At 37.0% G+C, this 16,440-nt stretch overlaps 1 protein-coding gene across 6 annotated transcripts in view; it reads left to right on the top strand.

Moving 5' to 3' along the window:
- Positions 1-16,440, top strand: part of CCDC171 (coiled-coil domain containing 171) — a 156,089-nt gene that overhangs the window by 46,513 nt on the left and 93,136 nt on the right. For 5 of the 6 annotated variants that reach the window (XM_086629576.1, XM_086629582.1, XM_086629577.1 and 2 more), the window contains 5 exons: positions 3,581-3,683; positions 8,611-8,714; positions 11,565-11,654; positions 13,550-13,750; positions 15,660-15,827. In XM_086629576.1, coding sequence (XP_086485702.1) covers positions 3,581-3,683; positions 8,611-8,714; positions 11,565-11,654; positions 13,550-13,750; positions 15,660-15,827 — 666 coding nt within the window. The remainder of the gene's footprint in view (positions 1-3,580; positions 3,684-8,610; positions 8,715-11,564; positions 11,655-13,549; positions 13,751-15,659; positions 15,828-16,440) is intronic. The other variant, XM_086629580.1, reaches the window with a different exon arrangement.

Below are 16,440 nucleotides of genomic sequence, written 5' to 3'. Positions count from 1 at the left end.
AGCCTTCTTAAGGATGTGAAGTTTGACTTGGGGAAGTATTGTATATGCTGCAATTCAGCATATATTCTGTGTTCAGAAAGTATGACTTTGCTCCAATATTGTTTGCTCTCTAGCCTCCTATTCTGAAGATTTCGTGAGGGAGAGAATTGTGTTTGGGGGGTATAAGAAATGCTCCTAATATATTTTGAGGATTTTAAGTTCTGAAGTGTTCATGCAAGCTTCACAAGAAGACTTTACCACTGGTCTCAGGGAACTGGGATTCCTGAAAGCAGATTCTACCAGTAAAGACTGAGGTGAAAAAGGCATTGAGAAGGCTTTTTCTGCACCCTAGTCACCAAATCCCCTGCCCTATTCAGCAGCAGGCCCACGTTTTGCCTAGTCTTCCTTTTACTGCTGATGTACTTCAGAACGCCTTTCCTGTTGCCCTTCATGTCCCTTGCCAGATTCAATTTCAGGTAGATTTTGGCTTTCCTGAGCATATTCTTCCATGCTTGGACAATGTCTCTATATTTTTTCCAGGTCACCTGTGCCTGTTTCCATTTCCTTTATGCTTCCTATTAGCATTTGAATTTAGTCACGAGCCTCTTGTGCATCTGTACAGGTTTTCTGCTGCCTTTGATTTTCAAGATCATTTCAGGGATCACCTCCAAGGTCAAGGATGGTCCATCCCAATGTGCAGGAAGTCAAGCAAAGTCAGCAGAAGGCTTACTTTACAAGTGTTCTTTCACTTGTTTCTACTGATGTCGTCTGGAAAGCAAACTCTCTTTAAGTAGAGGCTTTAGCACTTTGTCACCCGATTTCCATTTTGAACTAATCTAGGGAACACTCACACCAGTACCTTTCCAGTAGTTCTACAGGAATGGCACCCCTAGCTCAAATATGTTGATGGATGGAGTTGCTGAGAGGGAGTTAATCTCATCTCCTGGAATAGCTGGATCTGGCAAAAGATACCTTTCAGCAGCTACAGTTGATTACGTTTGACTTCTACGCTCGTGGACTCCATTTTCCTTTTCAAAATAATGATGTGTATTTGCTGTGTTTGTTCAGACTGAAGGAAAGGAAAACAAGGGAGTTATAGCTGCTGCCGTGAGCTATCAAATGGGTGCTTATGGAGAAGATGGAGCTACGTTCTCCTTAGAACTGTGCAGTGAAAGTATGAAAGAAAACAGAAGTTTTAGAAAGGGAAATTCTAATTACCTGTAAGAGGGGGGGGAAAAACTTCACAGTGAGGACTATGAGATATTGGAGCAGGTTGCCAGGAGGGGTTGTTGAAACTCCATCCCTGAGAATACTCAAAACTTGACTGGTCCAGGCTCTGAGCAACCTAACCTGACTTCAAGCGTGGCCCTGCTTTGAGTGGGGAGTGGGACCAGATGACCTCCAGAGATCCTGTCAGCTTAAATTATTTCATGATTTTATGACTTCGTATTAGATACCTGTCAGTTAGACATAAGAAATTTGATCGATATGTTCAGACCCTTTTGGACTCTTAACCTGTGCCTGGATTTCCAGCACTGTAATTTACAGTATTTTTCTTCAATTTCTGATAATGGGGACAGGGATTGAAAATGGGAGTCAGAAATGAAAGATACTAAATACTTTGCAGCTGAAGTGTAGAGAAGCTGGCTAGTCTAAGGAATTTCCTTTTGATCTTTATTGCTGTTGAAAAAGAGCCTAAAATTGGCTTAGGGAGTGTAGATGCAGTTAGCAAATAAAGCACAGAGAAGGGGCGAAGACTGAACAGATTGGAATATACTGACTAAGTTATGGTAAATTAACTAAACCAAAGGAAAAAATTGGATGAGGAGGTTGAAAAAAAATTTCACATTTGACTTTTCCATGGGAAAAGGTTTTTCTGTAAAGATTTAGTCTGACCTTGTCTGTGCTGGAGTGGTTAATGTAAAAAGATTATTTGTTTTATTGTGATGCTGATCACATTGTTATATCTTCTTATTTGTAATATGTGAGGTCTTTGAGATTATATCAGTACATGAGAGTAAAGTATTTTAATGTGTTTGCATCCCATAAAATATTTTTACTGGCGCTCAGCAATTATAAGCTCTATTTATATAGATAATTTTATAGAGTAAGAATTAAGACTTAGTTTTGAATGTATAGAAATGGCTTGGAAATGCTTTATGAAATGTAGTACAAACTTTCACACAAGGAAAGGCGTGTAAACGCTGCAGGGGACCTAACATTGAAATACACATATGAATAATATATTAGTTGATATACAGAACATATAATTAAAATTGAAAGAGTAAAGCAAATTTATAAAATATTTAAACTGAATAGTGAAGAACACTGCAGAGAATTTAAAGCATTTCTTGGATTTTTAGCCTGACAGTTATATGCTATCAGTACGTAGCAGTTTTCCTGGGGAGGATGTTTCCCTCACTTGAGAACATTGACTGGATCCTTACACATGCAGTGAAGCATAACTAAAGCAATAGTTCATAGATATTATAGAAAACTGTAGGGTTTTTCTCAGTGTAAGAAGGGTAACCTTCCATCACCAAGTAGAAATGGAAATTACTCAAATAAATGTTAGAACTTAGAATAAAAGTAAATTGAGTAATTAAAAGTAATAATACATCTTTGAGCATGACCTTTGTCATAAGAAAATAGTGAAGTTATTTAAATCTAGCTTCCTCTTGATTTGGGGAGGAAGGATTGTTTTGGTTTTTTTTGCTTTGTGGTTGTTTCCCCCCCCCCCCCCCAAACTGGTGAGATGTATTACATTTTGTCAGTTAGCTGCTAAAATTGTGCATTTCTTTGAGAAGTTGTATGTCCAAGAGGACCTTGGTCTTGCCTGGAATTACAGGTGCATGTCTTAGAAAACTGCAAGTTTTAATATCATGTATAAATTAAAGGAATGATATGATATAGTCTTTCTACTGTAGTGATTAAAAAATCTGCTGTAATGCCTTTCTACCTTCAGAATAAAGCTGGTGTCTTGATTTGAACAATAGGCTGCACTTAGTGAACAGCTTTATTTAAGAAAATTCCATGATAGGAGCTGAAGGACTCTGCTTCTTTGTATTCCATGCATAAGGAGGAGATTTTGATATTGAAGAAATCACTATCAAGCATGGAAGATACTAACAATTAAAGTAGGCAGGTTTGCAATGAGAATAGGTGTGGGATTTGACTGAGTGCCAAATCATGAATTTCTAGCTTGTCTGCCAGTAGTTTGGTGTCTTTCTGGATGCCCTTGTAGGGTGTAACAATAGATTTCATTGCTTGTATAGGTGGGCAGCAGTTAATTAATGTTCTTTAAGATATTTTACAATAGGAAATTAAGGAGAAGATGAAGACTAGGTTTTAGCACAACCATGTTTTATTTTTCTTTTGCTTTTAGTTCTATTTTAACTGTGTTTCAGGGTTCTGTGTTACTTATTTATGATGTCGTGTTAGATCTCTTGGCTCAAGAAAAGTAGTAATAACAAATATAGAAGGAATTTAAAGTTAAAGGAGAAGAAAAATACCATTGTGATCTGTATTTCTTCTGTTTACTGTTTTAATGGTTTTCTTTTTTCCCTCCTCTTGTCTTGTCTGTATCTCCTGTCAAATAAAGGCCAAGAAACACCAGGTCTTTCTAACAGAGACGTATGAAAACAACATGAGAGAGCTGGAGTTACTCTTGGACAGCTTTGCTATGTCAGGTCAGCGGACAGCAGGTTAGTTGAAGGTATAAAATGACAGATGCATCTGTCAATGTTCCAAAGTCACTACATTGTGGGAATTCTGCAGATGCCTCTTGCATTCCCTCTTCTCAACATGCTTTGATTTGATGACATGATAAGAGCAGTTCTCACAGCAGTCAAATGGCCTTGCTAGCTGAGAAAGGGTGACGGAATGTGGACCTGCTGTTGTCAGCCCAGAGCTTGATTTACAAATGCTGGGGTGTATATGATCGGTCAGAAAAGGGCTCACTTGCTGTGCTCTAAATCCAACTGAGAAAAAAGTCCTTACAGTATACCTGCAAAGGGAACAGATGTTTTGCCTGAACTGAGCCAAATTCTGAGGCAACCTTCAGCAACTTAAAGGTCATATATTCACAAAGGTTGTGTAGGACACATGATACAACACAATACTTTTTACTGTTGATTGTGAACTAGTACTATATTGCATTTATTTGATCTAATACAGAACAAATATTCCTCTGTTTTCATTAAAATTAATTGTAAGTCAGTGGTTGTCACTCTGCTGGCTAGCTGTACTTGTAATTCTTGTATCAGCTCAACGAACTGCTGCCTGCTTAAGTGTTTGAAATAGTGGCTAACATAAGCTGAACTTTAACATCAAAGCTAGCAATTTTTATAAAGGTGAAAACAGTACTCTTCAAAATCTTCATTTGAAGCTATCTGTTAAAGTTTTCTCTATGTGGTTCCTGTTAGAAAAACACATACTAGACACAAACTTTTCAACTTACAGTACAAGTAAACTGGAAGAAAACAGGCAAAATGTTGCTTAGAGCGCAAATGGCTTTATTTTATATAAATTGTGATGATACGTGTCTATACTTTTTAGCAACAGGAGACATAAATGGGCTGTATAACACCTTGAAGATACTTTTTTTTTTGTTGTATCTTCACAAAAAGATTATTTTTTTGAACGGATTAGTACTGTTAAAATTGAATAAAGGAACTTCTTGAGATTTCTGTTGTCCATAAGAGCCTATCCTTGAATCTGTGACGCATTGATTTGCTCACATGTGCTGTATGATTTTTTATTAGGGAACTGGCAGCAGTTTTATTTTGTAATTATAAAAGTAATTCCTGTGGGTAATACCTGTAGGTTTACTGTAGATATGTCAGACTGAAAAGCTCTTCTGAACTGTATGTTTTCCTCAGTCTTTCAAAGTTCCACATACCCAGAGGGGCTTCAGCAATTCTGGGGGGAGCTGGATGCTGCTGCCAAAGTGCAGTTTCCAAAACAGTAATTGTCTTTTGGGTAGGTTTTCTGTTCTCCCTAGTGGTAAACCTTGCAGAGAACAGCTTTGACCTGTTTCTATAATATTATAGATTCAGTAACAGTAACTTCAGTATTAATTTGCTTTGTGTAAGGTAAACTTTGAAAGATCTTATGTAGAGAGATTTTTTTTTTAAGCTTCAGCATCTCTGCAGAGGCTCTGTTGAGGCAGAAAGTCAAATTTAGCTCTGCTGTGGATTGAGTCTTTACAGCAAATATTAAAATGGACATTGACTAAGACATTTGTTCTACATGTTTACTATGCTTCTAAGTGTGAAACTTAAGTTTTTAAAGCTATTGCCTTAATGTGTTGTACTTAGGGATTTCTTATGTAAGTATTTCTTTCAATTAAAAAAAAAAGTTTAATGTAATCGTATTTTAAGTGGGAATGCCTAGATGCCAATAAAGGTGAAAATATCAAATAAGTCTTTGTACTCTGATTAGCAAATGAGGGGCTACATGAACCACAGCTGGCTGGGCAGTCTGTCTGTCTTGTTTTTGTTTTTAACTTTCAACACAATTCGTTGAGAGATCTACTTAAAAATCTGTCAATATTAAAGATGCTGCCCCTTCATTTAGGTGCTGATTGGGCTGTGATTATTTGGCTATACAAGAAAAAGAGGAGAAGACTTTTTAAGATTAAAACACTATATATTTTAAAAAGTTACTTTTTCTTTATACATTCCAAAATAACAAGCGTAAATCCGTATCTTCTCCTTTTTAAGTGACCTTTATAAATTTTCCACAGCATTGTTATTCTCATTGGGCAATGTGCATTATTGCAGTTTGTCCCTGTTCAGTTTATCATATTTTGCAGTTACTCGGCAACAGGGTTTGTGCTCAGGTAAGTTTGTCTTCTTTTCAGGAAAAAAAAAATAATTGTGGCTGTAGTAATGTGGAAAAAAGTGAACTGTGTGTGAAGTGCTAAGAGTGTTAGCTGCTTTGAGTTAGTGTCATCGTTTAACGCTGGCCACTGGTACTCTTTTGCTAAAAAATCCAAAACACAGCACTATATGAGCTGCTAGGAAGAAAATTAACTCAATCCTAACCAGGCCCAGCACTGTTAGCACAAAGTCTGAAGCAGACGGTCTAAGAGTTTACTCACTTGTAAAAGTCCTGTCAAACTCCTGCTGAACCTAGCATTTTCTCAAAATTCTTCTGCCAAACTCTTCGGTGATACTGGGCAAATGCTTCAAGTATTGGGGGTGTTGTTTTTTTGTTGTTGTTGTTTTTTCTCCCTCTCATTTCTGACGTAGGGGCTCTCCAACAAGAGAGTGCTGTTTGGATTATGTTGCCTGTCTCCTGCATGGTTGTATGAAGACAGACAATGTTTGGCCTGTATTAGAGCCGTAGGCTTGTTCTCAGCTAGTGCAGGAAGGTGGAATCTGGCATTTCTGTCAGCAGACTGGGCTGCCTAGGGAACAGGGTTGCAGCAGAGGCAAGGAATGCCAGCATGGAAAGTTTACTGGCGAAAGTCTGGTTTTGGCAAACATGATGTAAATCAAGATAGTTCAGAGGCATGTTTCAGTGACAGCATTACGGGTTGGAACTTCAGAAATGAAGATAAGTTATTTAGACATCTTGATTAAAACTATGGGATGGAAGACAACCTGTAGTTTGACTTATTAGGTATTATTTTGAAATGAATGAGAATTGTGAGTTACAACTTCTCTAGAGCTAGAAGTATGGAAGAATAGTACTTTCTTTTTTCTGCGCAACAAGCTCACTGCAAAATATTCCTACAATGTGCATCCTTAACTATAGCTGTGGTTAAGTGATAAAATTGACAGTAAGGTGTTATTAGTCTCTTTCTAAAGTCTAAATTTCTCACAAAAGGCCAGATATTACGATTTCTTCTTGGGTTGATTCTAAGTGTAACATAGCTCTTTGAGTCATCTCTAGGACTCAGATTTGGTTAAGGGCACTGAAGTCTTTGGTTTCACTGACTCTGTAGACCTTTAGAAACTGGTAAATAGCTGTCCACTGGAGTGGCTGGTAAGACAGAGCAGAAGTCTGTCACTGGAACGTGCGTTCTTTTTAAATTCACTTGTGTGCTGCAGAGCAGATCTTGCTTCTGTTACTGAAAGCAGTCTTGCAAGCATGCGTTAGCTTGGCTAGGTGTGACTTTGACAGTAGCAGTTGGCAATCTGAGCAGTATTCTATGCTTTATGGTATTAGCAAAGGATTGGGAGAGAAGAGGGTAATTAATTGAAAACATTTTCAGAACAGCTGTTGGCAGTTCTTTCCAACTTGTGCATACGTGTAAGTTTTCCACTGACTACCATTGGTGCATTGTGTATAGCCTACAGGACAAATCTATCATTTTTGTATAATGCTTTGAGTAGAATATAATGCTTATTAGATAATGCTAACCATACGATTCTTAAACTGCAACCTGTCAGTCTGTAAGCGCACTTCCTCTAGCTGTCAAAGTTTTATGGAGAGGGAAAAAAAAGGCTTAGAGCTTAGTATCAGATTTGACTTTGAGCCACCCTAGTTAAATTGCTTAGTGACACTGACCTTTCAGAGGTGATAAACACCTGTATCATCGATGAGTTCTGCTGGGAGTTACGATTGTTTAGGCACTCTGGACTATGAATGCCACAGATTCATTCACTTCTTTTGCAAAACAAGGTTGTTATTAGCATTGGTAAAGTTAGTTTTGCTTATAGAACACGTTAAGACTCGTGGAAAAGATGATACTATAATTTGTTACAAAATAAGTTTATAAATGCTGCACACTAATATAAATAATGCTGAGAAGAAGAATCTGTCAATAACCTGGTATTTTGCTGTAACACGAGGGGAAAAAAATGAATAGTTTGTTCTTGGAAATTTAATATCAGCTGACACCTTGTGAGCTCTTGATCAATACAGTGTTGTTTTGCTTTCTTAGCACATTCTATTACGGGCTTTGGAATGCTCAAACTTGTTCATATGTCCCTAATTAAGGCAAACAGATCAGAAGTCTCCGTCTAAAGGTTTAATAAATAAGTGTAGTGTGTATATAATGGATATATCAGCTTTAAGATTTATAATTGAAACGTTATGTAGGACTCTGCAGACAGATAATAAATTTTTTTTATTATTTCCTTTGGAATGAAATTCAAGATCATTATAAAAGGTTTTTAAGACCTCTCCAAGCATAACATAGTCATGTGATCTTTGGCTCGGTAAAGCTTTGAGTAAATGAAGTACTATATTATAATATGCATGCTTAGTCACAACAGCAAAATAATGTCAGGAAAAGTGTAACATACTTGATTTTCAGGCAACATGTTTTTCAAAGTGTGTTATTGTGTGGTTTTCAAGTTGGCTGGTCTGACGGAATGACACAGACTTGACCACAGTAGAAATTATATGTGAGACTGCATACCAAATACATTAGGTAGAAATGTAATCCAGAATTTACAGTTCTGTATCTCATATTAAAGCTTTTATACAAATGTCTTTCAGCTGTATTTGCTGTGAAAGTATGGCTCTTCAGCTGCATCTCTTGTAGCAAACAAGGCTGCTGTTCAGTGTTTCGTACTGTCACTGAAGCCCTAACTAATTTTAATACCTCTCAGCCAGGGCGAGTATTTTTTTCTCTCTGGCTTTAAGGCTTAATTTTCATTCTGTATTTTTCTTCAGGCGTTTGTAAGGACAAAGATAAACCTCTGAGCCTCTCTGTCCTTGAGACTTTGAGGTGTACCTTGACAGCTTACCAGAACGAGCTGGAAGATACGTCTAATGAGGTAACACTTGCACTGTTTGGCTCTATATGTATTGCCTTCAGCCTGCAGCAGTACATATGCTTTGCTTGTAAGAAAGGTCAAAAGAGTGGGAATGTTGAGTTGACAGCTTCAAGTATACCCAAAGAAATAATCTCTGTCACTGCTGTTTCTCTAAGCTTGCCCTACAGTGAAGTTTCACTTAGATTTGGGAGGACAGGGAGAAGAGTTTTTGTTTGTGTTTGTTTTTTTTTCCCTCCTTTTTAGTTTAATTTTGTTTCGTTTTCTTATTAAACCTGTTGGGGTTGTTATTTTCAATAAACATTCAGGAAAATGAGCCATTCATACCTCATATTTTAGTTAAAATATGATGGTTTGAGTTGGGCAGTGTACACCACTATATTTCTAAGTATGCAACACATTGAGCCTCACCAGTCATTGGTATCAGTTATGTAAATATGCATGCCCTTCTGCGTTTAAAGAGTGGCATAATTTTGAGATGAATGTGTTTATGATGAAATATCTTTAGGTGCTATTTTGAGGGTTTTTTTTAGGTAAAATAAGACCACGACAATACTTTAAGTTATCTAAGACAATAATGGAAATATTTCACTTTGGCAAGCCTTGCCTTTCAGAAAAATCAAATGTTTTCCCTGTACTCCTACTGGCCTTTTATTTCACTGACTGAAAAGTCCCAATCTTGCATTTATTTTCTCATGTGTATTGCTAATGTGATTAAATTAATCCTCTTGAGTGTAAATGTTTTATGAATTTGTGGCTTTAAAGGCTGTAGAGAGAACTTAAGTGCACTGTTACAGCTTTCTGTACAAACTTGTAATTAGCTTATCTTTGGATAAAATTGGCAAATACAGAAAGGCAAGGTGTGCTAAGATTGTAAAAATACCAGTACTCTTTTTTCATTTCTAAGTTTGTTTTTTGACAAATGCATAGCCTAGCTAGTCACTCACAACGTTTAAAAAAACAGAAAAAAACCCAACCAAAACAACCAGAAGAAAAGTGTATCGCCTTTGCCCCTTTTATCAGGAAAAGAATGGTCTCCCGCAAGACCTTTGAGTTTGTTCAACGGGCGCAAAAATAAGTGACCATGGAAACAATTATACTTTTGTGAACAGCAAGCACTGTTAGGTCTCTCCCAGTGAGATAAGAGAACTGATGTGTACAGTCATTATGGAACTCTTCTGAGACCCAAGTCTGGAAGCTGCAGAGTAACTAGGAACATATTACCCACAGCGAATTGTTATTTAGGAGGAGGAATGCCACGTGATAGGCAGCACAGTTGAAAAGTCGACTCAGCAGGCTTTGGCTTAGTGATGTGCTTTGTTGTGAAACTGTGCCAGAGACAGCAGTGGGGAGACCAAGGGGGTGGCTGCTAAGAAAGCAAAGAGAGTGTTCTGACAGAAAGAAGGATGAACTGTCAAGGAAAATAAATCGCAAGCAGAGCAGGACCAACTGATGACCTGCCACAAGACTTCCCAGTAGGACTGCGTGTGACTGACCCTGAAGTTGTCATATGGAGCCAGAGATCACCGAGCACCTTCATGGTGCATGGAAAGGGCAGTGCTCCGTCCTTCTTGATTACCCCCGCCCCCATGGATAGCACTGCTTTTGGCTTTTTATATATTAGATATGTTTAGTAATAAAACTTTTTAATAATACAATAATGCACAAAGGGACTATGAAGGGCACTGTGCAATAAAACCAGAATGTTTTAATACGCAGCAGTAAGAGTTTAGTTTTGAGTAATTATGTAGTGGTTCCTTTTACAGAGAGATTTTTCTGCAAGACCCCACATATTGATGGAGTTGTTAATATATGTGTACACCTGTACGTATGCATGAATTAATGCTGGTAAACGTGTCGTGTCACCTTTAAATTACTGTGTTAAATATTAGATTAAACAATCTAGTTCATTTGTGTGACTGAAAAATGTATAAGTGGTGGGTTTTTTTTGACAGGTAACAAGCTTTTGACTTTCTGTATAGTCCAAAGGCTGGAATATTTTGGAGGAGAGAGAGAAGGCTAGTAAACCAACAAAAAGTGGAACGTTCTGTAATTTACTGTAATTATTTCTAAGGGTTCTGCCACGTCTCCTGGTGTGAGATCTAACAAAAATATGATTTCCAAAGTAGTTTGTAAATTTTGTAAATGGGATATTTTACTTCTGAGCTGCTCCTTAATGATCAAGTGCTGGCAGCAACCTGCACTGTAACACATCCCTGTTCGATGCCTTCTTTCAGCCATTTATATTGCTAACCTCATCATCACGTAACCGAAGATACAAATTCTATTAACGTGTTGTTAATCTTTTTTTGAAAGTGGAAACCAAAGCTAGTACACATTATGGTCATGAGCTACCTCTAATGTGGTTGCTTGTAACACCTCAAACAGTTCAGTAGTCACCGTGCCTCTTGGGAATGTCGCTGCTTTTTATGGGTAGGGAAGTGACTGTCCAGCGCTCAGTAAAAAGTGGAGACCATGCTCATAGCTCGACAGTTTCTGCAAATGACCACTGATGTTGAAAACTTGTTTTCTCAAACCACTCCTCAGTCATAATGTGAACTTATTAATGCGTTTTAAAGTCTGTGTTATTGTCAGATACGTTGAGAGTTGATGGGGAAGTTAATAGTGGACTCAGTTTCGGATTCTGCCACTGCTATTTATCTTAAATTGTTATAAAAGAGTTATTTAGTGCTTTTGTAATGGCACATCATTTAGATTGTATGGACTACAAATATAGTCAAAAGAATTTGGAACAATTTTTTTTTTATGTTTATAAACAAAATTTTTCCTTTATATTCAAGTGATTATGCGCCTTCCCTGTAAAAGCCTGTTTGACCTCCTTGTTTTTCACAGCTTGGGAAAATGAAGGCTTTGTGTGAAGAGATGACAAAAGAACTTGAAATATCCAAAGAGAAAACGTGTACTTTAAGTCAAGACCTTAAGGTATGGTTTCATGAACTTTACATAAAATTTGAAGTTCTGCAAAAAATATGTTTCCAGATTTAAAGTATCATCTTTTCTTATCAGAGTAAGTCTCTATATTATTATATTCTGTTGAGCAGAATAGTTTACCATGCATGCTGTTTTATTCTGGTTACGCCCTTATACTGCATAACTGTCATTTCAGTGATTGCATTTCTGCAGTGATTTGAAATAGATTTATCAATTTGCAAAGTATTGTTTTATACTGAAATCAGCATCAGTAATTTTTTTTCTGTTAACCGTTTTTCTCAAGAAAAGAAGATAATTTAATTACCTCTGTTCATCTGAAAGCACATTTTATTAAAGCTGTCTTTGTTTTGTTTGTTTATTACACAAGTCAGTGCATGTATGAAGCATCATCCCTAACAATTATACAATGTGCAGCCCAAAATTTCTTGGAGTAAAATCTACCTGGGAACTGATAAAACCACTTGAAAGCTCTTTTCTTTAGTTTCTGAAGAAGAATTTTTTTGTGTCTGTTTTTGGCTGACATACCACTTTCGTAATGTCCCGTCTGGTTACATCGGTGGCCAAGGGAGTGAGGAAGTCCTGAGGTCATGGTTAAACTTAATCTCCCAACTGGCAGTGTATTATATTACTGCCAAAATAGAATGTCTCTACTCTCAGTGTTTCTCAGATTCTTTTGCTGGGGATATGTTGCTGTATCTCTTCAGTTTAGTCCCAAATACTTCTGCAACAGTCATTGAATCTTCATATGAATTGGTATTTGCACATGATCTCCTGTCATCTGATCTGCACTTTCTTTACTAATTCACGTTCAGGAGACTTAAGACTTCTGCTTCTTTCGCAGCACCTTTGTAAGGCACCTGAAAATTTTGTGGCCTATTGCAACAGATACATGCATTCTTCATGCGAAAACTGAGCTTGCTGCACACAGACGGTCTTGATTTTTATGCAGTACATCAGTTTCTGATCTCTTTACATTTTTGGTAATGAAATTGTATATATGAGTGAAAACTAGATCCAGTCTGGAACATTTGTGTTAGAAATTTAACATTGCTTTAATATTTTAATATTTTCATTAAGAATAATAAATGTTGTTGTTGTTGTCTGATGAATTTGGGAGTATCTTTCCTATGATGCTTCCTATATAAGCAGCTATGATTTTGTGGAAAAACCAACAATGCTTTTAGTTTGACCTTGAGTGGACTATAGCAGTGCTGGAAGTCCAGTGCTTGCAGGAGAGGAAAGCATGTGTATCTGTCCACTCCATCTCAGCAATCTTTTGGCTGAAAGGGGAGTAGTGTATTAAGTTCTTTGTTTACTTTGTGAGATTTGGTACTGGTAACATAATGATTGTGTTTATGACCATTTCTGATTATTAGTTTCTTCCCATGATCAAACCCGCAAAGAAAGTCCTCACATTTTTTTATCATGCAGATAAAGAATATAGTGGGTAACAATAGCTGTCTGTGTTGCCTACTGACTCAGCTGTAACGGATTGGAGATTTATTTATGAAAATAACCTATCTTTTCTCCAGCTCTGAGAGCTTTCCACTCTGCAGAGGGTAACTTTCATCCATGTGTTCTGCATCTCAGTTGTGGGGGCAGGGGGTATTCCGAAGGTCACTGCATCATGGAACTTTCAACTCTTGCGGTGCATTTCTAATGTCATCTAGTTACAGCCTGTGGAGAAGGACTGTTGTCAATTTAGAAATTCTATTATTGACAAGATATAGTCAGCTTAGCCTGGAGTCTTCTGAACATGTGTGACTATATGACTGTGTACTATGTGTACTATATGTGTTTTCTCAGATGCTGAGCACTGGACTATGGTAGCATTTTATAGAGTAAAATTCTTACGAGCCTTTCTGTTCCGTGCCTCTGTTCTACAGGAAGCTCAGGATAACCTGGCTGATGCCAATAAGGAGTTAAATCATCTGCACGCTAAGTATGCAGACAGAGAGACTTTAATAGGAACTTTAGAAATGGAACTACAGAATGTGCGGCAGTGCTGGGAGAAGGAGAAAGTACGTGCCACAGAATCTGAAAATGAAATCCAGAAGCTTACCAGGGCTTACCAGAAGGATATGGAGGTATTACCAGAGACAAGATGACTGTCAAAAAGAGTCTTTACTTAATCTCAACTTTATACATTTACATACATCAGATGGTTACTCTCAGTCTTAACAGATTTATCCTCAAAATATGATTTTAAGAGACGTATTTTGAAATATGTATTTAATATCTACAAGATCTCAGGACGTATTGGTTCTCCTTCCTTCTCTGTAAGAACTAATAGCTTAACCCTTCCAGTATTTTGAATTTTTGAACAACTGAGTTTATTTAAAGAGGTACTCCGGACAACAGTTACTTTATTTCTCTCAAATTGAAAGTTAACAAAAATATTTTACAGTTGGAACAAGCAATAGTATCATCATCATGTGTTATTAGTTACTGATTCATGTGGGAATTGATAGATAGCAAATGGGGAATGGAGGTAGTTTTGCCTGCATGCCACAAAACCTAGAAATTCTTATTTGTGACCTGTTTGTTTGTTGTGGTGTGCTGTATATGGGAATTACTTGACAAAGTCTTATTTCAGAACTATGATCTCTATATTTATTTACAGATGTTAGGTTTTTTTGCTTTTTCCTCCCCAATAAAGTGGTTCTGTGCTAGTAATAGCAAAGATATTCTTTACCATAGTTGTTGTGCATATTGAGCTCATTACTTCCACAAATTTGGACATGGACGCCAACTGAGTAGAAAGGAAACATTCTTTCCACCTCTTTTGCAGCTTGGTATTTAAATAATGTCCACATGAAGCAGCTGGAATTGTTATACACATCAGATAGTGATTAAAGTGAAGGAAACTAGAAGCCTGGCTATATTGTAAAGTCAGCATGTCTGCAACACTGTGGTTGCATTCAACATGTGTGAATTGGTTTTGGGTCTTGGGATCCCTTTTTACATGCCAAATAGACAATTATCATCCTTGGTTTATCACAGTTCAAGCAAAAATGTAACGATGGTGGCACGCTGGATTTTCCTTGGGGAATTAGAATAGCTGCTAGAAACAAAGTTAAATTAAACTAAAATTTTTTTTATTGCCTAAAATAGCATGAAACAAATGTGAGAAAATGCACTTAAGTGTAACGGAAAGGGCTCAGAAAAACCATAGTTCCCCATCTTGATCATCCACAATTTCCTGATGTGAAGCCTCATCCAAGGCCCCAGGAAAACGATGGGAACCTGTAAAATGGTTTACTGACTTCGAATAAAGGCTCTGTTTCTTGTGGCTTTTGAGGTACAGCTTTCTATTGTTGTCTTAATCAAAGTTGCTAAGTTGCATGTATGTACTAAAAGGATGAAGGCTGGAATTTCTGTTGCATGCTATTATTGCTAAAGTTTATTTATAACTTGCATCAATTTATTGTACTGCTCGCTAAAATGGGTGTAGGTGAATGAATGAGACATGGCTTGTGGGATTTAACTGATGGACCGGTAAGCCTATTTTGTCTATCTATTTAGTCGTACATAATCCACACAAAAACAATTTTTTAAAGACTTTAGAGTGATAGTTATATAAACAGTATGCTGTGCTGCCAAGCCAGTCAGACTGTTTTCTGTATCCTATGCAGATATTGGAAGTGGATACAATTTGAATGTACCTGAAAGTGTTAACATGAGTGATTCAGTTACATCTGCTAATAGCATCAAAATTTTTAGCTGTATCGGGTCGTGGTTGTGACCACTGCAGGATCAGGCTTTCTTTATATACTATGTCTAATTAGACAAATTTTGTAAAACCTGTGTTCTTATTCTGACTTTAATATATATATGACTGCAAATATTAACACTATTGCTTTTGAAAAGGTTTGAGAATGAGCTTTGTGGGCTTTTTTTCAGCTGCGTGCAGCTGCTGTTACTACACATATGATGCATCTCTTTGGATTCTAACACTGTTCAGATAAAACAGTTTATTTTTCTTTTTTGTCTCAGGAGAAGCTAACCTTCCTCCATAGCTTATACCAGCGTTTGGTAGCAGGCTGTGTGCTTATAAAACAACCAGAAGGCATCCTAGATAGATTCTCTTGGTCTGAGCTTTGTGCAGTCTTGGAGGAGAATGTTGATACCCTGATCTTAGACCTCAACAGGGCTAATGAGAAGGTAAGTGTCCTTAGGCACCAGCTACCTCTATTAAATTCAGTGACATTTGTCCACATCACAGTATCATTAAAAAGGACTGACATTCATCTTATTTCAAAAAGAATTTGGACGTTAATAATTCAATACCATTAATTATGGCTTGTCTACAACTCAGTTTGATGCCATTGCTGTGGGCATGTAAATGTGACTGAAGTCTGTATGAAGTCTCTAAGCTCCACTTTCTGTGCAGGACATGCTAATAGTACTAGCCAATATTAGCCACAGGGACCTAATTAAAAGAAAATAAATTAATCTTACTGATGAAGCAATTCAAAGAACTTAGTCATTTACACTAATAAAGCAAGTCTTTATTTTAACATAAAACAGAAACAAAATGCACTTACTCCAGGAACACCATCTTTAAATTATATGTTTATGATTCAGAAGTACTATCTGAAGAAATACTGGTGTATTTTTTTTTGGTTTAATTGTAACTTTGGAATTATTGAATTTATATTCAGAAATACCATAGAAAATACATATTTTTATAAAACAAGCCAATATTTGTTTAAGGGAGAAGCTGCACTTCTCTGGATGGTTTTAATGTGAATAAACTTACATGGCCTTTCTCTCC

The sequence above is a fragment of the Tauraco erythrolophus genome, chromosome Z (genome assembly GCF_009769465.1).
Source record: "Tauraco erythrolophus isolate bTauEry1 chromosome Z, bTauEry1.pri, whole genome shotgun sequence".
NCBI lineage: Eukaryota > Metazoa > Chordata > Aves > Musophagiformes > Musophagidae > Tauraco > Tauraco erythrolophus.
This window is presented reverse-complemented; position numbering and strand designations above follow the sequence as displayed.